The 22,631-nt window shown below is 50.6% G+C and overlaps 12 protein-coding genes across 12 annotated transcripts; 6 read left to right on the forward strand and 6 right to left on the reverse strand.

Annotated features, from left to right (window-relative positions):
- Nucleotides 1-482: 482 nt before the first annotated feature.
- Nucleotides 483-1,121, reverse strand: AA0111_g10154 (hypothetical protein; the record flags this gene model as incomplete). The annotated part of the gene is made up of 1 exon (XM_028643872.1): nucleotides 483-1,121. One exon carries the CDS (start codon nucleotides 1,119-1,121, stop codon nucleotides 483-485), a length of 639 nt encoding a protein of 212 aa, XP_028502340.1.
- An 854-nt stretch (nucleotides 1,122-1,975) lies between these two features.
- On the forward strand, nucleotides 1,976-2,342 carry AA0111_g10155 (hypothetical protein; the record flags this gene model as incomplete). Its single annotated transcript, XM_028643873.1, has 2 exons — nucleotides 1,976-1,998; nucleotides 2,051-2,342. The coding sequence occupies 2 exons, from the start codon at nucleotides 1,976-1,978 to the stop codon at nucleotides 2,340-2,342; spliced, it is 315 nt and encodes a 104-aa protein (XP_028502341.1).
- Nucleotides 2,343-2,927: 585 nt separating this feature from the next.
- Nucleotides 2,928-4,736, forward strand: AA0111_g10156 (hypothetical protein; the record flags this gene model as incomplete). The annotated part of the gene is made up of 1 exon (XM_028643874.1): nucleotides 2,928-4,736. One exon carries the CDS (start codon nucleotides 2,928-2,930, stop codon nucleotides 4,734-4,736), a length of 1,809 nt encoding a protein of 602 aa, XP_028502342.1.
- A 212-nt stretch (nucleotides 4,737-4,948) lies between these two features.
- Nucleotides 4,949-5,563, reverse strand: AA0111_g10157 (hypothetical protein; the record flags this gene model as incomplete). The annotated part of the gene is made up of 1 exon (XM_028643875.1): nucleotides 4,949-5,563. The coding sequence occupies one exon, from the start codon at nucleotides 5,561-5,563 to the stop codon at nucleotides 4,949-4,951; it is 615 nt and encodes a 204-aa protein (XP_028502343.1).
- Nucleotides 5,564-6,829: 1,266 nt separating this feature from the next.
- AA0111_g10158 (hypothetical protein) lies at nucleotides 6,830-7,261 on the reverse strand (the record flags this gene model as incomplete). The annotated part of the gene is made up of 1 exon (XM_028643876.1): nucleotides 6,830-7,261. One exon carries the CDS (start codon nucleotides 7,259-7,261, stop codon nucleotides 6,830-6,832), a length of 432 nt encoding a protein of 143 aa, XP_028502335.1.
- A 2,562-nt stretch (nucleotides 7,262-9,823) lies between these two features.
- Nucleotides 9,824-10,187, forward strand: AA0111_g10159 (hypothetical protein; the record flags this gene model as incomplete). The annotated part of the gene is made up of 3 exons (XM_028643877.1): nucleotides 9,824-9,830; nucleotides 9,889-9,988; nucleotides 10,049-10,187. The coding sequence occupies 3 exons, from the start codon at nucleotides 9,824-9,826 to the stop codon at nucleotides 10,185-10,187; spliced, it is 246 nt and encodes an 81-aa protein (XP_028502336.1).
- A 515-nt stretch (nucleotides 10,188-10,702) lies between these two features.
- On the reverse strand, nucleotides 10,703-12,400 carry AA0111_g10160 (hypothetical protein; the record flags this gene model as incomplete). The annotated part of the gene is made up of 4 exons (XM_028643879.1): nucleotides 10,703-11,324; nucleotides 11,380-11,822; nucleotides 11,876-12,129; nucleotides 12,181-12,400. The coding sequence occupies 4 exons, from the start codon at nucleotides 12,398-12,400 to the stop codon at nucleotides 10,703-10,705; spliced, it is 1,539 nt and encodes a 512-aa protein (XP_028502281.1).
- An 876-nt stretch (nucleotides 12,401-13,276) lies between these two features.
- Nucleotides 13,277-14,007, reverse strand: AA0111_g10161 (hypothetical protein; the record flags this gene model as incomplete). Its single annotated transcript, XM_028643880.1, has 2 exons — nucleotides 13,277-13,826; nucleotides 13,928-14,007. 2 exons carry the CDS (start codon nucleotides 14,005-14,007, stop codon nucleotides 13,277-13,279), a joined length of 630 nt encoding a protein of 209 aa, XP_028502280.1.
- An 878-nt stretch (nucleotides 14,008-14,885) lies between these two features.
- Nucleotides 14,886-16,404, forward strand: AA0111_g10162 (hypothetical protein; the record flags this gene model as incomplete). Its single annotated transcript, XM_028643881.1, has 2 exons — nucleotides 14,886-15,444; nucleotides 15,497-16,404. 2 exons carry the CDS (start codon nucleotides 14,886-14,888, stop codon nucleotides 16,402-16,404), a joined length of 1,467 nt encoding a protein of 488 aa, XP_028502283.1.
- A 412-nt stretch (nucleotides 16,405-16,816) lies between these two features.
- AA0111_g10163 (hypothetical protein) lies at nucleotides 16,817-17,761 on the reverse strand (the record flags this gene model as incomplete). The annotated part of the gene is made up of 1 exon (XM_028643882.1): nucleotides 16,817-17,761. The coding sequence occupies one exon, from the start codon at nucleotides 17,759-17,761 to the stop codon at nucleotides 16,817-16,819; it is 945 nt and encodes a 314-aa protein (XP_028502282.1).
- A 998-nt stretch (nucleotides 17,762-18,759) lies between these two features.
- Nucleotides 18,760-19,800, forward strand: AA0111_g10164 (hypothetical protein; the record flags this gene model as incomplete). The annotated part of the gene is made up of 2 exons (XM_028643883.1): nucleotides 18,760-18,827; nucleotides 18,897-19,800. The coding sequence occupies 2 exons, from the start codon at nucleotides 18,760-18,762 to the stop codon at nucleotides 19,798-19,800; spliced, it is 972 nt and encodes a 323-aa protein (XP_028502277.1).
- Nucleotides 19,801-21,342: 1,542 nt separating this feature from the next.
- Nucleotides 21,343-22,207, forward strand: AA0111_g10165 (hypothetical protein; the record flags this gene model as incomplete). Its single annotated transcript, XM_028643884.1, has 2 exons — nucleotides 21,343-21,905; nucleotides 21,970-22,207. The coding sequence occupies 2 exons, from the start codon at nucleotides 21,343-21,345 to the stop codon at nucleotides 22,205-22,207; spliced, it is 801 nt and encodes a 266-aa protein (XP_028502276.1).
- Nucleotides 22,208-22,631: the final 424 nt, after the last annotated feature.

Below are 22,631 nucleotides of genomic sequence, written 5' to 3' on the forward strand. Positions count from 1 at the left end.
AGTAGATGCGAGATGGAGTTTTGGACGTTGCCAAGTGAGGAGATGCGGAGTGGAGATAAAGACGTGGGAAGACTGAAGTTGTGATGCTTGTTGTTGCGCTAACCTACGTCATCTCCGGGCGATCGCGAATCGGAGACACGCGTCAGCCACATCATGCTTCTTCAATTCGATCCTTCGCATTCAACAACGCTTAGACCTGTCTAGCAAATGCAGCTATGTACAAGATGCGTTTCCATGAACTTGTTTTCGGACACTTTATCTGACCAATGACTGGCAAGTGCCTGGTCTGTATGAAGATTGGGAACAAGAGCGCGGCCAGCTTGTGAGCATGGCCCGCGTGCTCGGGCTTGTTTGGTCTTGTCTCCAAGACCTTTGTTGCGAACGCGCCGAAACGCAGAGTGTGGACGCCAAAATCAGGATCTGACGACTGCCTGTAGCCCCGTTCAAGACTCGCGCAAACCATCAAGAAGCGCTATTAACGATCAACCCTCTATCTCTTCACGTACTAATTCCAGCTCGACAGTCCTTTGGCCTTCTCGAATCTTGCCCTTCAGGCCATCGTTATACTTGTCGAAACAAAGCCTCCATAGCCCCGGCTCGCCCTCGGTCTCAACAGCAATAAACCCCTCCCAACCCTCGAAAGTATACCGCTTCTCCCCGTTCGAGCAAAATCGGGCATCCCAAGGACCTGCTTGGCCCTCTTCTGCATCAACACGGAGTCCATGGCTAAGCTGGAAGATGTCCGAGTCGGTGTCTAGATATACCCAATTGAGCTGTGGCGGATCATTTGAGATGGTAGATACAATGCCTTCGTAATCCTTCTTTGGGAAAGGCAGATAGTATCCGGTGAACGGGTGATGTGCCGGTCCTTCGTATGTCGATAGCTCAACGTACAGTCGCCCTCCACAAAGTACGATTCGACTATTCTTGAACAACTCTTTGCGGTCTTCTGGCGTCCTCGCAGTCGCTCGGCATCGCATGTGGCACCTCTCGCCCTTCCAGTCCTCATCTCCGTCGGCAGCGGCATCGTTCTTCGCGTTCTCGGTTTGACTCTGTAGGGCGAGAACGGATGTCGCGGTCAAAGGAACTGTTCCCACAAGAGCCAGCAGGCCGAAGACCATCTTTCAAGGTTTACAGACAGTGGTAATAGTAACCCGAAACGATCATGGGTGTTGTGACTTGTTGTATATCTACCAAGGTATAGTGTGTGCTAGCTGATCAGGCCTCACTACTAAGGTATCTATCGCAAACCCCACATCACGACGCCAGAAAAAGAAAAGCTACCATACGCACCTAGATCATCTCGCGTAGAAGCCCATGACGAAAGTCAAAATACGATTCTAATGTGGCTGCATATATGGAGTGCAGAAGCCAATCAGAAAGCTAGTGGGCGGATGGTTTCCGGTTCCCGCTCCACTTAGCTCCAAGATGATCGACATGATCGATAGTGAATGCCGGGGCCAATGACGAACAACAAACCCCATACGGCTGAGCTGTGGAAGTTCATAAGTTGCGACGCTGCTTTGGGCGAGACGCGATGACCCTTTTGAGAAATTGTAGTCGAAGCTACAGCATTAGCTGACAACTTCACGCATCTCCTGCATTAGAGTCATGGGTAAACTTGAATCGCATGCAAGCTCATGGCCAATCCAACACTCATACTCGTAAGGATCACCTCGCCGACCCGTAGATCGATGATGCAGCTTCGGCTGGTGGATGCGGTCACTTCGGACGTGTCCGTCTAGTACCTTGCGTCGGGAAGTTTATCAATCAACGTATGCTCGCTCAGTGCTTGCAACTTTCCCATTCATACCCCTCGATAGCAAAGACGTGAGAGCTGGCGTGGTCAGCACAACTCCCGCATCGCAGAAAAGCGACGATACCGCAATTAACTTTACCTTCACCACAACCGCAACCACAACTCACACCTCCGCAAACCCCTGATAGCGAGATCGCCCCAGAATCAGAGTTTAAAATGGCGGACAACCTAACAAAAAAGTGGGTGTTTGACGCTTTCAAAACCTCTTGCCACATTCTAATTCACGACCAGCTTGGGCGACACCGCCTCCAACGCAACTGGCGGCCGTGAGGGAGGACCCGGCGAAACAATCGGTAAACTAGGCAATACCGTCACCTCCACAGTATCCCCAAAGAACAAGAAGAAGTCGAAGAAGGGGGGCAACAGCAATGATGAAGAGGATGAAGAAGCGAACGAGGGCTTCGGTCTTGATAATGGATCAGATGTAAAAGGCAGCCTAAAGGTGCATATCAAGTTGGATCTGGAAGCCGACATTAAGATCTATGCGAGAATTAGGGGAGATATTGCTATTGGAATCTTGTAAGAAAAACATGATACAACAAGTACTGTTCTCACAGGATTGTGACGTGGACGTTTAGACCCTTGGCAGTGATCATACTCACTGCGCAATTAATACAGGTGACTGTAGCTCATAGCGTCGTTTCCTTCGTCAACATGAGATTGTATCGCGCAGTGTAGACCTGACGATTTCAGTGACAAGACTAAGGCGTAAGTATCGTGGAGTGTAAAAGTGAGCACTCGGCGGGGACAGTGCAGGCAAGCACAACGTCAGTCGTTTGGGTCGGTATTCTACCCATCGTGAGATGAAGACTGCAAGATCAAGTAAAATCGCAGACGCAGTTGACTGATTGATGTGCGATGCAACGATCTACCCAACCTTTCCTGCCTCGGCTAGACGCGCTGGACCCTGAACGTCAGGCCGCATACCAAAAATAATGCTGAGAGTCATCCACAATGTAGTCGAACAATGCGCGGGCCGCTACCCCACGCCTTTCCAGAGTTCCAACGGTCACTCCATCGATTGTTCTGTTCGCGCCGCAGCTTTCCCAAGCTTTCGAGAGTTCCACGACGCGTCCAATTTCGGGAAGCGCATGGGAGAAGAGGGAACATGGCGGGGTATGAAGAATGGTCACAACAGCAGTTGATTGCCAGGATACAGGAGCTGGAGAAGCAGATAGGAGGGGACGCACAAAGAGCTGCTGAACTGGACTCATCCCCGACAAGCGAACCGACGCCCGCGCCTACAGAATCCCTCAAGCCATGGGAGTTGCGCACAGCCCGCAAGGCACCGCCGAAAGCCTTTGATGCTTCGAAATACAGCACACGGTTAATCGCGCTGAAGTTTGCCTACCTAGGACAGAAGTACAACGGCTTCGAGCATCATAAAAACAACACCACACCATTACCTACAATTGAGGAGGAGGTCTGGAAAGCGCTGGTCAAAACACGTTTGATAAATCCGATACCCACGGGCGGCGACGAAAGAAGATATGAGAGAATTGATAGGAAAACGTTTGCGAAATGGGATAGGGAAGGTGCTGATGTAAACTGGGACGGCTGCGAATACTCGAAATGCGGACGGACGGATCGGGGCGTGAGCGCTTTTGGGCAGGTCATTGGAGTGAGGGTCAGGAGCAACAAGCCATTGCCAAAAGTCTCTGAGCCTGTACAGGATGCCGAAGGAGGAAAAGAAGCGGATAATGAAGAATCAGCGTCTTTGTCAGACGACGTCCAAGACACCCCACAAAAGCCGTTCAACGATCTTACCGACGAACTCCCATATATCCAGCTTCTGAACCGTGTGTTACCCCCGGACATTCGTGTCTACGCGTGGTGCCCAAACCCGCCAGAAGACTTCAGCGCTCGCTTCTCGTGCAAAGAACGGCGGTACAAGTACTTCTTCACCAACCCTTGTTTCGCACCTGTACCTGGATCTTCTGGGCAATACAAGACCAACACCAACTACAACAACTCCAAACCCGTTGCTACTGAAAACCAAGAGACAATGCGCGAAGGCTGGCTCGACATCGAAGCCATGCGAAAAGCCTGCAAGTCGCTAGTCGGCCTCCACGATTTCCGCAATTTCTGCAAAATCGATGCAAGCAAACAACTCACAAACTTCCAAAGACGCATCTTCCACGCCGACATTGAAGAAGTGTCCTCACTGTCTGTGCCAGGATTCCTCTCCCACCCCGCTCTCTCTGCGCCCTACACCAACGGAGAGCAACCAAAACTATACTCATTCACCCTTCACGGCTCCGCCTTCCTCTGGCACCAAGTCCGCTCTTTAGTCGCCATTCTCTTCCTGGTAGGCCAAGGTCTCGAGTCACCATCTCTAGTCCCCCAACTCCTCGACATCACCGCCAACCCTCAACGACCAAAATACGAAATGGCATCGGACGCCCCACTCGTTCTCTGGGACTGCATCTTCCCGCACGCGCACGAAGTCCGCAGCACCGAAGAGCGAGAACACGGCTACCAAGACCGACTCGAATGGATCTACATTGGCGACGAAGGAGGCAGCGAGCCTAAAGCCAGAGGAACAGCCAAAGGAGGGGGTCCTGCTACCATTGGTCGCGGAAAATGGGGTCGCGGCGGTGTCATCGACGATGTCTGGGAGGTGTGGCGGGGGAACAAAATCGATGAGACGCTTTCGGGGCTTTTGCTCGATAAGATTGCGAATCTGGGACAGTCGACGCTGGATGCGGAGGTGCCGGCTGAGCAACAGAGTATTGGGATAGCGAGGGGTGGCCCGAGGGTGTTTGATGGAGGGGATCTGGGCAGGGCCAAGGGAAATTATATGCCCGTGTTGCAGAGGGAAAGACAGGAAAGTGTAGAGGTGGTGAATGAGAAATACAGAGTGAGGAGGGGCATTCCTGATCGTATTCAGGCGAAGGATGAGGATGGGGATGAATAGGTGCTGGAGTAGTGAGGCGTACGAGGGATTAATCGGTATACAGGCCCTGCGGCTAGAATATCCGTATGCTTAATCGAGTAAGAAACACTTTATTGGGTATCATAATCTGTCACAGTTTTTCCATGTAGCTTTGCGTTATACATGCACCGATACACACTTCGTCCCCAACCTTTTGCATGCCAATACACCCATATGTGGCTCCCCCTCCCACCTTAATCTCCAGTATTCAACTCCAAATCAATCTGCACACCGTTGCTAATCGCATAATCCGCACACGTGAGATTATCATGAAACGGCCTCTCCCCCTGCCTCTTCAGCATAATCTCATGCACCGGTCGCCCAATCTTTGCTGCAACCATGGCTTTCAACAGCTTGATGGGGTCGCTGGGGAGGCAGGGGACTTGTGTCTTGGTGCCTAGACGGTCGTTGATGGTGACGAGAATCATGGGCTCGGAGGGTGCAGCAGGAGCCGCAGGAGCGGATTTCTTTTCTTTTGGTTTGCTGTCGCGGTTCGAGTCGCGTGGTTTGCGGTCGCGAGAGCGGGAGCGCCGACGGCGATCACGGCTCGAGTCTCGTCGTCTGTCGCGCGACGTATCTCGGGGACGGCGATGATCGCGAGAGCGGTCGTCATCGCGTCTTCGATCGCGGTCCGAGGAATCTCGCGGTCGCCTCTCTCGGTCTCGGTCTCGGTCGTCGCGTCGTCTGTCTGGGTCGCGACGCTCGCGGTCGCCTTTGAACTTGAGGTTGCTGAAGTTCTTGGGTTTACGTGGACCGGGGGATCTCCGGGGAGAGCGAGAGCGATCGCGGTCTGTTTTGGAAGAGTCCATCGTCACAGGCTTTACTCGAGAGGTTTGTAGTGCAAGGAGGAAGGTGGAATGGAGGTAAGCTCGTGTGAGGCAGCTTGGTAGAAAACGTGACAATCTTATCGATAAGAAGGATGCTGAGCGCGTCATCCCGTTCCCCAGGCTTTCTCCCACCCCCCACATTCCGCTGTCCATAGTTTCGATCCTCTAGCGATGCTTGCTTATATTCCAACACCATGTTGACACTCATTGACCGCTTAAACTCTCCGCCGGCGCAAACATTCCACGTGCTGCAGCCAACGTCGTCAACAATCACATACACTGTCTCGACGCGTCCTGTTCCCAAAACACTACCCGCGCTGGTAGGGTACTATGCGGGGATATTGTTGAGAGTCTCACTAGGCTTCATAAGCATACTATCGCTATGGTCAAAGTTCTGCGTCACGAATGAAGCTCGATACGACCCAATTCTAAGACTATGGAAAATGGGACATGGTGTGGAAGCGCACCTCGTCAGGCTCACAGAAGCTTGCCAATGGCGATACTTGATACCTACTGCATGTATCATGCTCTTTCTGGTTTTTCGCCGCAACTACACAGGTACCTCGCTCCCTTGATCCTATCTTCTGCGTTCTAAGCTAAGGCAATCTACAGAAGAATCCCTCACCATACTCCGCGGCCTCGGCGTCCAGACCTCGACTACATCTTTGACGTATCTCCAGACACCCACCACGCGCTTTATACCCACCACGAGCATACAGGACGTTTTCATACACGAGGCGTTCAAGGGATTCGAAGTGAGATTCTATCTCATGGTAGTAGTGGAGGACGAGGAAAAGGTCGTCGTTGTGTTTCCGAGATTGCTACCGAGAAGGGAAACGCTAGAGATCGTTTGGAGGGGCGTAAGAGGAGGATTGTGGGAAGACAACATGAAGAGTGCAGACCGGGAAAAGAACGTTGAGAGCAAAGCAGCGGGGACGGTAGAATCATAACATGAATAAAGTGCTCCGATATATGTCGTAACAACCACATGATTAGAACCTCGTCCGCGTCCTACACATGCTCTGAGGGTTTGCGTAAGCCTCCTCATTGAGCTGCCGTAACATTGTATCCATACCTTCAGCTTCGCTACACTTTTACATGCATCAGAGCTCCCCGCTTACAACACTCTATCCGGTTGCTCTAGCCTCGTGGTAGGAATCACGTCTGCTCTATTCTTCTTGGTATCAATCTCGTCCTATCCAAACCCCAATACGCCATGTATCCAGACCCATACCCGTGCCCAATTTTCTAGTACCTATACCTAGTACTATAGTCCTTCGGCGACACAACCAGACCTCTACCCTTCTTCGCCCCCCGATATACCGTCTCAATAATATCAATAAACTCCTGCTTATCCTCCAACACCCAGTTCAGCTTGTTATTGTTTCCCGTTCCAAAATCACACATCATGTGCTTGTTACGGAAGAAGAACATGACAGTGCAAGGATCGTACAGCTCGTACATGGCCTTGAAATCGGGGACTTCGTCGAGGTCGCAGAGGTAGATGGCGCAGAAGTTCTTTACACGGTCGGCGATCTTGTAGAGTACCTCGTCTTGCGACATGCAGTCGGGGTCCGAGTCCCGGCCGAAGCGGATCAGAACTAGGCGGTCCTCCTCGCTGAGGATGGCTTGGTCGACGTGCCATCCTGTGCGCAGGTGGGGGAGGACTACGGAACCCATGATGGGTGGGTGGGTATGCGTGCGCGCGTGGAGTTTGGGTTGGAGGTGGGTGGCGGTGGAGGGTGAGAGGTCAGAGTATGTGGGGTTGACGGCTCGATACGGCGCGTGGATGTGTGCTTGATGCGATCGTAGGATAGGAATGGGCTGTGCGTCAAAGATTTTCGTATTGTTATGTATGCGCAAGTGTCGAATAGATAAATGGGTGTGCTGAAAGAAAGTTGCGTGAGGCAGCCATCGCGCCCGTGATCTAGAAAGTTCGGGACATCCCGAGCGAGATCGCCCCACCATCGCGTTCATCTTCAACCTCGACCTACAAATCTTCTACACTTCTCACCTAACTTATTACTACCCACCACTCCTGTAGCCTTCTACCAACTGATGTCGGACTAATGATATCGCTCTGTCATCGCCCCATCTTGTTGGGTAGCAGCGGACAGTCTTCGTATGCGGAATTGCACAAGAAAGAACATCTCGCATACTTTACTGTATGGTGCCACTCTTACGAGAAAGCATGCACGTAGGACGCCTAATTCACTGTCCTTGACAGGCGATCATTTCTCTAACGCTGTGTCTGTGTCTTCGCAACATCGTTCGGGTAGCTCTGCCTGTAAGAGAATGAGCTGGTCACCCTAGAAGTGTTGTGCAGAGTTGCTAGTCAATGGACCCAACTGCAAAATGCTCGTCTTCCAGTCCAGCTACCTAGGACCCTCAGGTCTGTTTACAAGTGGGGCGCACTCTATCCTGAATGTTGAATTGAAAAGGGGCATTGCCCAATCATAGCCCATCTATCCACGATGTGGGTGTGATGCGGGATGCCTGCGGGACGCCCCGCACGGGACCGGTAGGCCTTAGCGGAGTAGGGTCCGTCGACGTGTATACAGATGCAAGCCGCCTCCATCACGCACATGTTGCAGCGTTACCGGAGCACAACAATATTCAGATCCTTATGCACTGCATCTACAGTACCAGTGACTAAAGCCTGCAGGCGTATGTGTTCAGGATGCACGCCAGCACTTTACCACGATTTGTGCTAATCTAAATGCAGACATTGTCAGGTCAGAAGTGCAGCACGCCTACTATAGTAATGGGTAGCTGAAGCCATGCATCACACGGAATGCCGATTCGTCCTCGCGGTTTTCGAAACACCCTACCGTACCCTGACTGTATAGCTTGGTTTACCCTAGATGGGCATCGTATAGTGCAAAGATGACAGTGGTGATACCATTTCACGAAGTTTGTCGTCGATACTATTTCACGATGTATTGCATCCTCTCGTACCTAGGATTCAGACCATGAAGAGGTTTCATGCCAAATCCGGATAGCGATACAATTGCCATTCAGTCGGCTAGAAGCAACCTCAGTCTAACACAGGTCTGGCCAAAATGAGCAGCCTTTGTTACGTCTCAGTGGACACATGCTTTCACAATAATAACAAACGACAGGATATTCGCTTGATACTGCTTCTCGGTCCGATATCGTTCAACACACTGGCGTATGCCCACTGTATAGAAGTGGTTAGATCTACGCCAGTCACTAAGAGCATTGCACCTTCGACCGTCAGTATGCATACCGCGATGTAAATCTAGAGCTGGAGACTCGAATTCACGCATACGAATGGACTTCTTGGTATAACACACGCTACACCGCTCTTCCGCTATATGCGTACTTAGTGCATCTTCTGGTTACCCAGGTAATCGGTATCATGCATGTACTCAATAGGCTGGCCTTTCATACGATCACGCTGTAGAGAGCCAGGATCACACTGGACAGGTTCACGGTGTACTAAGTTCTCCCCAGAACTCGCATACGACATGACCGGTCTTGATGGGGACGTTCACGATGACCGGGAGGGTGCCGATGGAAGCTATTCGGCGGCAATGATACAGACTTGCATGCAGGACGAAACACTATCCGAAAAGGCTGTCGAACATCTTTCCAACAAAGCCTAGAGGTCGGAAACCCAGCTCTCTGGCTATCGAAGTAGGCCTGGCGATTTCTCTCATAGGCTCGACTCTTACTTGGCTTTTCAGGCATCCGATCTTAATGAGTGACTTTGAGAGGTCTAGATCAGAACGACATACTGTAGCACGAGAGATTGTCTAGCACCCTTTGGGAAGAAATGGAGTACGAGGAATTGCTTTTACCACCTTCCAACTCTACAAAAGCCCCCTCCGGTCCTCGGAATCCTTATTATCCTCACCATTATCTATTGAACACTACAATCAAACAACACCTTTGAACCAAAAACACCTTTGAACCAGAAACAAAAGGTCTGACTACACCGGCCCCGGCATGTACGAGATTCTCCCCAAACACGCTCCAGAAATGAGCTTCAATGTCTGGGGTGGTGCAACAACTGCTGGCACGCCCATTAAGATATATTACGTCTGCTTACCACGGCGGAATATCGCCGTCCTCGACTGATCGATTACTAGCCCGAGGACGAAGGACGCCATCAGTACCCACTTTGAGATTATATCGGCGGGACGCTACTACGCCCAGCCAAAGAAAGGTGATCGTGAATATCACATCATATGCGCAAACTCTGGTTTGTGCTTGTGCATGAATTGTAAGCTAGCCGCATCTTCCTACGACATATTCGTCCCCTGACACCTACATCCATTTAGATTCCGGTGGTGACTTCGGCACGATCACCGCCGAGGTTCGCCCTCCTCTTGACAACGACGTGCGCTGGAAGATTGCACACACTGGAAACGGTACTTGCACGTAAGTTTTCTTCTCCCGCGATTTTCCATGGGTAGGGATACGGCCTAACGTATAGCTTAGCATCAACAACGTCAATGGCAAGACAAAACAGCAGCTCAACGTTCGTGGTGAAGGCAAGGCCAGCGGAACAGAGGTGATCTCATACGCCATCAAGGAGGCTGCGAACACTCAGCTTATTCTCAAGGCTGTTGTTGCATAGGTAGTGCGGTCGAGTTTGTAGGCCGAGACAAGTGTTACGGTTGAAGGCAATATCAGACTCCTCAGTTGAGATGTAGCACGTAGAATCTGTCACTCCTTTATCAGATTGATCCGCTGTACACGTTAGACTACTTTGGAATGATTTTCAAAAGCTATGTATCCCAGCCGTGTATCGATTTTGACAAGAATGCCTTGCAACTAGACCAAATTGGTTACTTGAATTTCCGCTATGCAGGAATGTCTCACCTTTGCCTAAATTCAGTAGAATCGATTGATTAATTATGTGATCAATGTTAGCCGAGGTCTTTCGCAACCTAGCATCGTGCCTAGGTGCCATACTGATCTTTGAAGCTGAACATGTTCAGTGCGCCTGATGTAATCACCTAGATTTTCTGAACCCCCATCATGCATACGTTGTAAAAGAGTCTCATTCGATCATCAAAGAAGGTATTGCTCCTTCTAACTGCTCCATTCAAAAAGATGAGTCTACGCTGAACATCTTCTCGTAGATGCAGATTACAAAGTGTACCGGTAGAAAGGGCTCTTATCACCCATAAGCAACAACTCCTGCTCGGAATACCTCGCACGAATAGCATCTTCACCGTGCTCCGCGATCAGCTCATCCCTCAGTCTATTTTCCTTCGCATACGCCCACCTCAACACAAAAGTCATGAGAATGGCGGTACAGCACATGGCCAAACTAGCCGAAAAGCCTGTCGTGTACTTTGGTGCTTCGCGCGAAAGATAGATATTGCTTCCCATGATACCACCCATGTTTCCCACGGAAATCAAGAGAGCCATTCCAACAGCGCGCTTGGAAGATGGTGCGAGGGAGTTGCCAATCCAGGAGACAAGGCAGGTAAAGGGGCAGTATAGACCTCCAGCCACGGGGAAAAGGAAGCCATAGGTGATGCCAGGATAGGCGGGCTTAGGAATGGCTAGTTGAGCGATGAAGCCGCATACGGCAATCGAATAGCCTGCGATGATGTATGGGGAGCGCTTGCGTGTCAGATCGGAGGCCCACGCAAAGATGAGGGTAAGGATAGCGGCGAAAACGTAGATCGGGATGGTCATGAGTTGAGCATTTGCACTCGTGTAGCCGAGGCCTTGGATGACGGATGGTACGGTGGCTGTGAACCTGTATAGAAATATCAGACATGAATCCGTAGCACGAATCGTTGTCGTTGACTTACCCATAAACTCCAACCGTGTTTCCCCAGAAAATAACTGTAGCAGCCCAAATCTTCCAGTCCGAAAGCCCAGTGAGAATCTGCTCTTTGCTGATCTTATCGCTGTTGGTGGCCTGTCCCTGTCCAGACCCGGAATCATTGGACAATCGGGAGACCAGCAAGTCGCGCTCTGGTTGGGTAAGGAATTTGGCGGTTTCGGGGCTATCCGGGAGAATCTTCCAGATGATGAGCGCGAGCGCCACTGGGATCAATCCCTCGATTAGGAAGATCCACTGCCATCCTGCAAGTCCAGAGCGACCGTCGAGTTTCTCGATACCGTAGGCAAGTAAACCACTGAAAGCACCCGCGAGAGAGGCGGCTATATAGAAAACAGCCATACGACGCTGTAGTTCGAAACGGCGATACCAGAGAGTAAGCAGAAACGTTGCTGCGGGGAAGAAGCCAGACTGCGAGTGTAAGCATATGCTGTCAAGTCTGGGTTTGAATGTTTTCCACCTACCTCTGTCACACCCAAGAAGAAACGTCCTGCAAGTAGCCCACCGTAGCTGGACGTTAGACCCATGAGTGTCATCACGAGACCCCAGCAGAACATCAAGATTGCCATCCAATGGCTTGGGCGCATCATCTTGAGCACGATGTTGCTAGGTACTTCGAGAAGTGTGTATGGAACGAAGAACAAGGTGACTGCAGTGTTGTACTGGCTACCGCTCATTTTCAGGTCTTTCGTCATACCAGCAATCTTCGCGTTACCGACTACAATGTGTTAGTAATCCGACATAAGTTCATCCAAGAGCCTGAACTTACTGTTACTTCGATCGATGAACGCGACGAGGTAGAGAAGAGACAGCATTGGAACGAGTCTCATATCCACCTTCCTCAGCACACGGGCAGCCTCCTTCTCCTCAAGATCGATATTCTGCGCTTCGAGCTCGCCACTGCCCGATGAAGTCGAGATCTTCTCCGCGACATTCTCGGTCTGCTGGTGCTCAGCGGAGAGCTTGTCATGATCGAATGTTGTCGCCATGGTGTGATTGCAGGCGATATGGGAGAGAAAACTGGCAGGGCAATGCACGACTCCAACCCCGTGGGGAGCGTTTACCCTTTAATGCATCTCGGTAGAATGCAAAGCCCGAATCATAGCATCACAACGGCATACCTTCTTCGGCAACGTTACCCACCTAGCATGCATGCCTCGCCTCTCCAGGCTCCCCTCAACGCAATTGACCCTCTTGTGTGGAGGCGGATCAAACATATCTTAGCTTCTGGGGTACCAAGCGGCGTCTTTGCGGGGTAGTTTTGGCGGGATCATCATGCACGGCGTCGGCACGTGCAGCGCGATCTGCATGTCGTTGTGACGTATGGTTCGACCATCTGTCAAGCGGCACAGGATTAACTGGAGATGTGCAGGGGCGCATTTGCCGATCTCATAAGCCGCGGTGTCGGTGTGGGCATTTGTTGAAGGGCCGGTGGTGGATTTGGCGAAGAGTTGCTAGGTGGTTGGTCGGGTGAGTCCCTTCGGCGATAGCCCGATGGAAAAGGAAGTCCTGTCGGTAGCAGCGCCGCCTACGCTACCCTGGAGTATGTAGCTAATGGACATACAATGTCCGGAATCCATAACTTGACGCTGTCTAATTTTAGCCCACACGACATACAAGACATATCCAGGTCTCTACCAAATGTGTTGGTAGCCCACTACAAAGTGTTACTCATAGTTGAGGGTAGTAGAACCCATATACGGAAAAAAAGTTCTGCCTCGAGACGAGGTAGTCACGCACACAAGAACCATAACCGCGATACTTGAACCGGTGGCATTTGAGCAATCCGATGCATGCCTGGATTTGACATGTTCAATCGCGCCCACGTTCGAGCCTGCGCAACTTGCGTTTCCAGACATGCCCAATTACATGAGGTTGCACACATCAGCTTGAGTTTTAGCACCATCCTTGGTTGTTGTCTTTGCACATGTCTTTGCGACGTCCTCCAGCACTTGCCTACACAGCTCCCCTGTCAGCGCACTACATTCAGCGTAATGATCGCACAGCATTCTCTGCGCAGTCTGTAATCCCTCATGTGGCATGACACTCGCGCCCTTGCCCTTCTTGTCTGGGCCATGCTCCGCTAACGTCCATTGCCGCCTCAAATCCCTCTTAAGACCAAGGACCATTACAGGCAAGTTTTCATCGTAATTAAAGTGCTTGTTCACTACCGGCAGCCATGTCGAAGAAAGCGACTCGAGCGACGCGCGCGAGGCTATGTCGTAACAAAGGATCACGAATTGTGGGTGTAGAAGCGTATAGTTCTGGGGTGAGGCTGTGTCGTAGAATTGCAGCCTGTACGGCCGGCCATAGAGTGTGATATCGAAGGCATACGGCTGGTCGATATCGCGCAGCTTGGGAAGCTCATAAGGTGGGAGGTCGTCGTTCTGAGGTTGCACGCCGAGTGACAGGCGACTTTGAATCATCAGCAAATGAGACAAGACGTCAATTCACACGCTTTCGTCGCCGCTATCGCATGTCGCGCCGTACAGCGCGCGCCGGATGATAGTACTCACGACAAGAACGTCGACTTCCCTACTTCAGAGTCGCCCAGCAGCAGGACGGTAATCTCCGGAGGCAGTGAATTATATTCCATTGCGAGTCGTAGATGCCCCGCAGGCACAATCAGATATCAAGGTGGTTTCATCTTACCTTCTAGGAGAGTCATGAGAAGTGACGAACATCTGGGCGCGGAGATAGGCGTTAGCTGCACATGGTCTTGGCAACCGGAAAGCGTCGCTCCATCACTCGCTGCCTCTACACTCCTTCATACAAGCTCGCACATGTGTCGCCCATTCTACGAGACCGTCACCAACCTACTTCGAATTTGCTCACGCTAACGTGACAGTAGCTAACTGATCAAGAGCGTTCGCAGCTGCTGCTGCTTCGCGCCAGGTTAGCGTGCATACCTGGATTACAAGATTTGGCCACCCGTCACCGAAGCCCTGGCAACCACCCTGCTATACTAGTGTTAAACTATGGATAGGAAGCTTTTGTGCCTCTCAAGTTTGACAGCCTCGCGATAATCCTTATCTATATGACCACTCACACGACTTCGCAGCCACGATTACCTGTGCCTTGCTAACCCGCGTCCAGCAGTCTTGGCAACGCCTTCGACACCATGAACCAGGAGTCTGGATTCTTTAGAGCATTTTCGCATCCTTCTTGCCTACCACAAATATGATATCTTGCGTTAGGCACAAATCCGTGTGGCCATAGCAGAAGATAACGATTCGGACCTGCTTAGAATCGTAGAGTATGTACGCCAGCCAAGTACGCTTGCTGTCTTGGAGTCTTGGAAACGCCATCCCCGATTACCGAATCAGGAAGCTGGAAGCAATTCATCCGTCTAAGAGGCTGGCAATAGAAAGTACCAAGCAATCGACTTTGAATAAATAACAACAGGATGGCGACAGTCTGTGTCTGCACGACTTGCAACTTCTACTCGTCGCAGCATTCTTACCGCTGCCCGCCATGAAGGTCTCCACTCTCCTCGGTTTACTTCCTGGCGCTGTTCTCGCGTCAGATGTCCTGAGCGTTGCGTTCTACGCAAAGGAGAAGAACCAGCTATACGACTTCATCTCGGCCAACAGCGAGATCGATTACGGCTGCCGTCCTGTTGTCATGGCTGCAGGTGGCGAGCACAAGCTGCACGCTGTCATCTCAGAGGACCATTTGGACCACTTCAAGCGAAGTTTAGATCCAGAGCTCGTTCGCGTTGAGCTTTTGCACAACATGAACAAGCGACAGACTGCAACTGCACCTATCGGCAAGGGCGATCGTTTCAAGGGTGGAAAGGTCGCGCCTCGCGGTCTCGGTACGAGGAAACCCAGCGAGTACGCACAACTTCAGAATGCCGGTGTCTTCAACGTAGACGAGGTCTACACCGCCATGAAGGGTCTAGAGAAGGAATACGGCATGTCGCTTTTCACGACGCCGGAAAAGACCTTCGAGGGGCGATCGATCATTGGTGGTGTTGCCAACAAGGCGGAGAAGATCAAGAAGGACAAGCAGTACATTTACTTCACTTCTGGTATGTCTTCGCTCAAAATCGCATTTGAAGGATAGACTAACCTCCCGACTAGGAATTCACGCACGTGAGCGCGGTGGACCTGACAACCTGATCTACTTCATCTCTGACCTGCTCTATGCAAACGAACACCGCATCGGCCTGACCTACGGCAACAAGAAGTACACCAATAGCCAGGTCAAGAAGGCTCTTGGGGCGGGAATTGTGTTCATTCCTATGCTGAACCCTGATGGTGTGAACCACGACCAGGCAAACAGCACCCTCTGGCAAAAGAACCCCACCCCCGCCTCTTCTACGCCTGGTGTTCCTCTTAGTGTTGGTGTAGATCTCAACAGGAACTTCGACTTCCTCTGGAACTTCACTGAGAAGTTCGACCCCTCCGTTTCCCCTGCTTCAGCGAACCCCACTTCACAGGCTTTCTACGGCACCGCACCGTTCTCCGAGCCAGAATCGAGAGACATGGCTTGGGTGTACGACCAGTACCCCAACATTCACTGGTATATCGACGTTCACTCCGCTGCTGGAACCCTGCTCTACTCGTGGGGTGACGACGTCGATCAATCCCATGATCCAAAGCAGAACTTGTTCAACCCAGCTTACGATGGAAAGCGCGGTATCGTCGAAGACGAGCTGTACAAGGAGTACATTGACCAAGAAGACTGGGACAACATTCGTATGGCTGCCAACCGCACCACTGATGCCATGATCTCTGTCGGCGGCCGCGAGTATGTTCCCCAACAAGCTGTTGGTCTCTACCCTACCTCTGGTGCTACAGACGACTGGTCATTCAGCCGCTGGCACAAGAACAAGAAGCTCACCAAAGTGTACGGTTACACCATGGAATTTGGTTACCCAACCAACTTCTACCCCACAAGTGAGGAGTACATCCAAAATATCATTGATACTAATGCTGGTTTCATGGAGTTTATCCTCACTGCTGATGAGATTGGACTCAAGGCCTAGATCTGTAATGGTAGAACGTGGCTTATACGGTAGCAGGTATGTGGAAGTGACGATATTATGAGAAACGAGAGACTATATGTTGTAGCTGTAGCATTAAGAAGAGAGTATTACTCATTAGTCATTAATCTATTCGCTGCTAAAGCACGCCTTGAGAGGTATCATCGTACAGAATTATCATAGTTGAAAGAACCTAATCCGACACTTTCACAGCGAACGCATTTTGCAAAAGCTTCGTAGTGACGCAATGCCTCTCAAACGTAGCCGCCGTCTAACAATTGTCTTTCTTTTGACTTCGTTCTTTTGATGAAGGAGGTTGCGCCTGTCGCGTATTCGTACTTCGGCTGCCGAGCGCTGGGGCTTGTAGGGACGATGGTGAGCAATCTGATCTAGAAATTCTCTGCGGTGTAACGTTCTAGTTGGAAATTGGGTCGTGGTAAACAAAAGGCGAGCGCCTACTAATGGTTTTTGGCCCGCTGGAGCTGCGCTGATGGAAAATCGTGGTGTCTCGATCTTCTTCTCCACCTCCGCTGTGCCCTTCCTCAGCATCGCTATAGTCGTCTTCCATCTCCATGGCCGCAACACCTTCTGTCATTGCTCTCTTCTCCTCCAACCTAGTTTCTTCATTCCTCTTCTTCATCCCTTCAATCATCATCTCTGTCCCCCGCCTCCTCCACGTCAACCCCAACCTAAACGGCCTCCTTCCTGCCTCCTTCAGACTCTCATACCAATCTTTGTGCTCCGTATAAGCAAGCCTCCTATCCCACTTCTTCTCCGGCGTCGGCGCCCGTGGCAGACTTGCAACATGCTCAAACAACATGCGCTGTGCATGCGTATTGATGTCCAGCAATTCGAGGATACTCTCCTTGACATCTCTATCGAAGCACAGCCACTCTATTGCTGGTGGACTAGAATCAAGTCGGAAGCCGAGTGCTGAGCCGCCTAGTACGAACACAGATGGGAGGTAGGCGACTTCTAGGCAACCTGGGGGAAGCTCGTCGCCTGATGGTTCGGGGATGGAGGCTAGTGGATCAGGGCCTATGAGATGGTTTACATAGCCGTGTTGCTGGCGGGTGAGTAACGAGCGAAAGTCTGAGACGGAGATGAAGGACGTGGCGTAGTGGTATATCACGACTTCGTCTTCGAACTTGTGGTATTGGACTTGCTTTAACTTTATACCGTTAGGTCCGCGGAGGCCTCTTGGTAACTTTGGAGCTTTGGGGGATTGCGACTGGGCCTTGGGCGGGTTGACTTTGGGGGTTTTGATCTTGTGGGCTTTGACATGGTGGCGTTCATCATCTCCAGATGAACGATCTCGCTTTTTCCTATTCCTTGGTTTTGAGGTGGCTTTGGGTGGCATGACGTTGAGTAGCCGTTTCACACAAAATAGAGGTTAGTTGACGGTTGTACGATGTGAGAACTTGCTATCCGGAGAATTGGTTGGATATATGCATAGCGTGGAGAACTAGGTTAGCCTCATTGGGAAGGTTCAGGCAGTCTTCAGGGTCTTGTTCACCGTGATGATGAAATATCCTGGTAGAGAACATGGAGGAAAGCTGTATGAAGAAGCTAGTCCTTACCGAGTTGCACTCTGTGTATACCTACCAATCTTCGCGATCTGTTAAGAAAGCACCATTATAACTCTTTGAGGCGGCTTTTGGTACCTGGGGCTGCACTTAGCAAAAGAAAGCTCCATCAAAGAAGCTGGCAAGTTCTAGAAGGAGATGCGCCTTTTCGGTGCGCATACGCGTACTGCTAAATTCCATGTGATACTTTGAGGGCTGCGCATCTACACGGCCAAGAGAGTGGTGTCAATTGGGAGGGATGAGAGGTGGAATAGTGAGAGATTCGTAGCTGTCGAACCAGCTTATCACCTGCATTCGTAAAACTTGATATAGCCCATCAACAAGCCCTCTAAGGGGTGCACCACGTGCGCGTCTATTTTGCCCCCTTGCTTGGATTACGGGGATCTTGCGTGAAGACTATTGTCATAAGTGAAAGCTATAACTGAGAATCTATGCGTAATTGCATCATGATGCTGTCTAGCGACGATTAACAACTACTAAGATAGTCTTCCAACAAAGAAAGGTGGCGCTATGTTCAGTTATATCACATTATTTTAAGGAAGTACGCGGTACCTATGGGATTGACAATCTAGTTTGTCTGCCCGAAAAGATTGTAGTCGTCGATATTCAAAGTCTCGGCAGATATTCAGTTCACTTTATACCGCTTGAGAGTGAATATAGAGGTACAAGCTGCACGAGCAAGGCGCGTAGCTAGCTTAAGCAGATATTTCCATAATTATTTATTTGACCTTTCCATCTCTACTGCCACATATCGGAAACAACCCTCGAAACAATGTGGATTACAAGGCTCTTCGGGCTGGTTGCCCTCCTCGTTATTGTTACTGGCGAGATATGTCAAGAGTAGGTATTTTTTCCACAACCCCGGTACTTCTTGGGCTATATGATACGATTACTGACCCTGATCTGTAGCTGCTTGAATGATGCTCAAATCGCGAGCAACCTCACGATACTGGAGCAGTTAGATAAAGTGTTGGTCGCTGGTAAACCACAGCCGCCACCATCAGCACCACGACCTCCGCCTCCACCACCACCAACAAGAATGCTTCCAGCGGATGACCAAGTTTGGAAAAAATGCAGAGAAAAGGGATGTATGCTCTCATGGGCAATGCGCTACGAAGACAGCCAAGTAGGAACCTATTACGTTCCGCCCCGCTCTACAGCAGCGTCGCCGTACCAAAGTCTGAGTGACCTTGCGAAGTGGTTTTGGTTTCGATGGCCCCAGACCAGCATAAGGGAGGAATATTTCGATTTCAACCGGGCTTGGGGCATCGGCCATGCACTCGAAGAACTCGGAGTTAATCCGTATGCAGATGAATACGAGGGAGGCGAGAATCGGGTCTACAGTGTTGACCACAAACTACCGCCCGATAACCCTTACCACGATATTCCTGTCGCTGACCAGAAGTACAAGGTCAACGACAAGACGTATAGGGCCACAGCTGCTAGCTTTTCCTTTTCACTGAATCCGACAGACGGTGTCATCATTGGTCTGAACCGAGAGAGCCCCAAAGCAACGGGAAAACAACAGGAGCCACCAGTCCCAGATGACCAGATGCCGGAACTTACCCAGTTTTCCGATGTGGCGTGGCTGAGTTGGGATGATATGGTCAAAGAGAAGAATGGCGATCTCAGTAACATTCGATATTTCATCTCAGTTTTGGTCGTTAACAGAGAGACCGTCTCAGTCGTGCTGAGAGCATCGGAAAACAGGGGATGGGGAGTCGATGATTGGCCAGGTCATATATTCGAGGACGGGTCGCCAGAGATGCATGCAATCATGGGTAAGTCTCGATCATTCCAGGAGGGGTTGTAAGACGACTACGAACCACGTTTCTCTGAGCAAGTTTGGTTGTCATTAAACTTTGTGGAGGGTACTGGGTCGTTGGTACATGTCTACCAGCATCTGTTACTGTAGCCTGGCTGCCTTGTGGCACAATAAGGTTGCTGTCAGACTCGATGTGGTTCAGCGACACCCTTCTGGGCCATTCAAGGCTGTCTTGTTGTTGATCTTTTATCATTGCGAAAACCTCCCGGCTGACTCGTGACCAGGCACTCCAAATATGTGAGAGATACCCCTGTACGAACTGTATGCGAAACATATACTGACTTCGTACGCCCACCTTAAGGCAAGGCTTCGCGTATATGTTAATTCAGCACAAAGCGCAGCTGGGTAATCTGTACGTCAGCAAAATACAGGTCTTCAGATGTGAAACATTGCACCGCAATCCATGCATTGTTGCACACGTATCGCAACCAGGCTCTGGTTTAGGAGGCGGTCCAGAATTGATCCCAAACGAGGACGTTGCGGAGCAGGTATCAGTCAGAGGAGTAAGACGGGACGAAAAACATAATTTGGTTCGTACACACAAAATATTCGCGAAGTTACAACGGTGCGGAAAGCTATAACTTCTAGAATAACCGAGAAGATCTCATGAGAAGTCTGGCCTTTCCTTGTTGGCGGAGAAGCTTTTTTCCCTAAGCTGTTCTCCATCTATGCTACAATTCAAAGGCATACGTAGTATTCTACCTCAAAGGACCGAGAAGAGAGTGGCATGATGCATCTTTGTAACAAGTTCGAACGTTCAAGATATTACCCAGTAAAGTGAAATCTTTCGTACTTTGGAGAAGCGACATGATTGAAACCTCTTTCACGCATTGTGTTCATGGATCTTGCTTGTGGTATCATTTGTCAATACCGAGGGTGGGAGAAGGTGAGAAAGCCATCTACGATCTGGTACTTCTTACCTCACAAACATAGTCGCTCTTTCTCCAGTGAAAGTGAAAGTGGTTTCGTACAGCTCGCCTTAAGCGACACACAGCTAAGTATCTCTCACTTCTCAACTGTTGGTTCTTTTCTGGAAATACTCCCCAGCAAGTATCATTCGAGAATATGCAGATCATAGGGTTCCTTGGGCCGGCTGTCCTCGTCGTTACCGTCGCCGGCGATATTTGTCAAAAGTAAGCATTCTACGCACCTCACCGCTATCGATGTATCCCATCACCACGATGTATGCTTGATTACATGACAGGATAACTGACTGCGACTTCTAGATGCTCAAGTGAAGACGCAGCCTCCGTCAATCTTAAGATACCGGGGGCGCCAGATGCAGATCCATTCGTTGTCGCATCGAAGCCAGATGAAGTTTTTGTCGCCGCCGGAAAGTGGCCCAGACCAGCGACAGATGAAGTCTGGGATAGTTGCAAACAAAAAGGGTGTCTAATTGAATGGTCGATGCACCACAATAATGACCAAGTTGGACTCTGTTTTCTACCCCCGCAGATAAGTGCAGAATCTTCATTCCAGACCTGGGAAGATCTCACAACGTGGTATTGGCACGAATACCCAGAAGACAAGATGGGCAACGATGATGATAACCAACTACGCGATGATTGGGGCCTTGACGGTGCATTAGACGGGCTTGGACTTTCCTCGTATACGTACCTGCGCAAGGGAGGCAAAAATCGAATCCTCGGCATGGCCCACGTCGACCCTTACGGCTCGTCTATGGCCGACCACCAGACATACCAAGTTGACGGCCAAACTTATCGGGCAACCGATGCTGATTATACGATGTCGTTCAACACAGAGGAGGGTGTTATAATTGGGTTAAGTCGCGAGGGCCCTGCGACGAGCGCTCTACGTCGAAATCCGTCGATTCCAGCAGCTCAAATGCCCATACTCCATCAATTTTCTGACGTGGGCTGGCTCACATGGCAAGAGATGACAAATAGGGACGGCCATGATGCCAAAAATCTTCGATATCTGATTTCTGTCTCCATCGAAAATCAAAAAACCCTATCAGTGTGCCGCAGGGTATTCATCAACAACAGATGGAAGGGCGGACCCTGGCCAGGGCTTACACTGAAAGCCGGTATGGATGACTTTAATGCCATCTTAGGTACCCCGAACATGCAAGGGTAAGAAATACACCGGTACGAACTGCATGTGAGACATACACTGATTTTGCACGCGAACCTATAGGTACGGATACATGCTGATTCAGCACAAAGCGAAACTCGGTAACATGTACATCAGCAAAATCCAAGTCTTTGCGTGCACCGGAACCAGAAAGGTCTGTATCGTCGCACACGTATCCCAACCACGATCCGCTCCAGCGTCGGTCCCGGACCAGGGCGTTGAGAAACAACCATCAGGTAGAGCAAGACGCGACGAGAACCACAACTTGGTTCGTAGTCACAAGATCTTCGCGAAATTATGAGGTGAGGATTCGGCGTGGAAAAGAAGGACAGAAAGTACCTGGACTTGTGGCTGTCAGTTGGGTGTGACTGCCCGGGTTAGATTTGGGTGCTGGGTCGCGAATGCCTTGATGAGACACCAGGCATGCGCGCCCCTTACTGGCTGGGTTTGGGTACTTTGCTTTCCAAACTCAATGCTTTCTCGATCGTCAGTCCCATTTAATTCCGTCTCTTTTTCGCTTTTGAAAATGCTTGATCCAGTCAGATAGCTCGATGCACGCCACATGTTGTAGGCAAAAGTAAATTCATGCTACTAGCCAATGACACGACCTCTACGCGCATCACGACGAAGCGGATCCGGCAGCCGTGTGCCCGCATGTTGTTATGAGGGGATCCGAACGCAGGGCAGGATACTTACATATACTACAGCAGGCACCGCTGCGCGTC

This window comes from Alternaria arborescens, assembly GCF_004154835.1.
Source record: "Alternaria arborescens strain FERA 675 chromosome Unknown contig_32, whole genome shotgun sequence".
Lineage (NCBI taxonomy): Eukaryota > Fungi > Ascomycota > Dothideomycetes > Pleosporales > Pleosporaceae > Alternaria > Alternaria arborescens.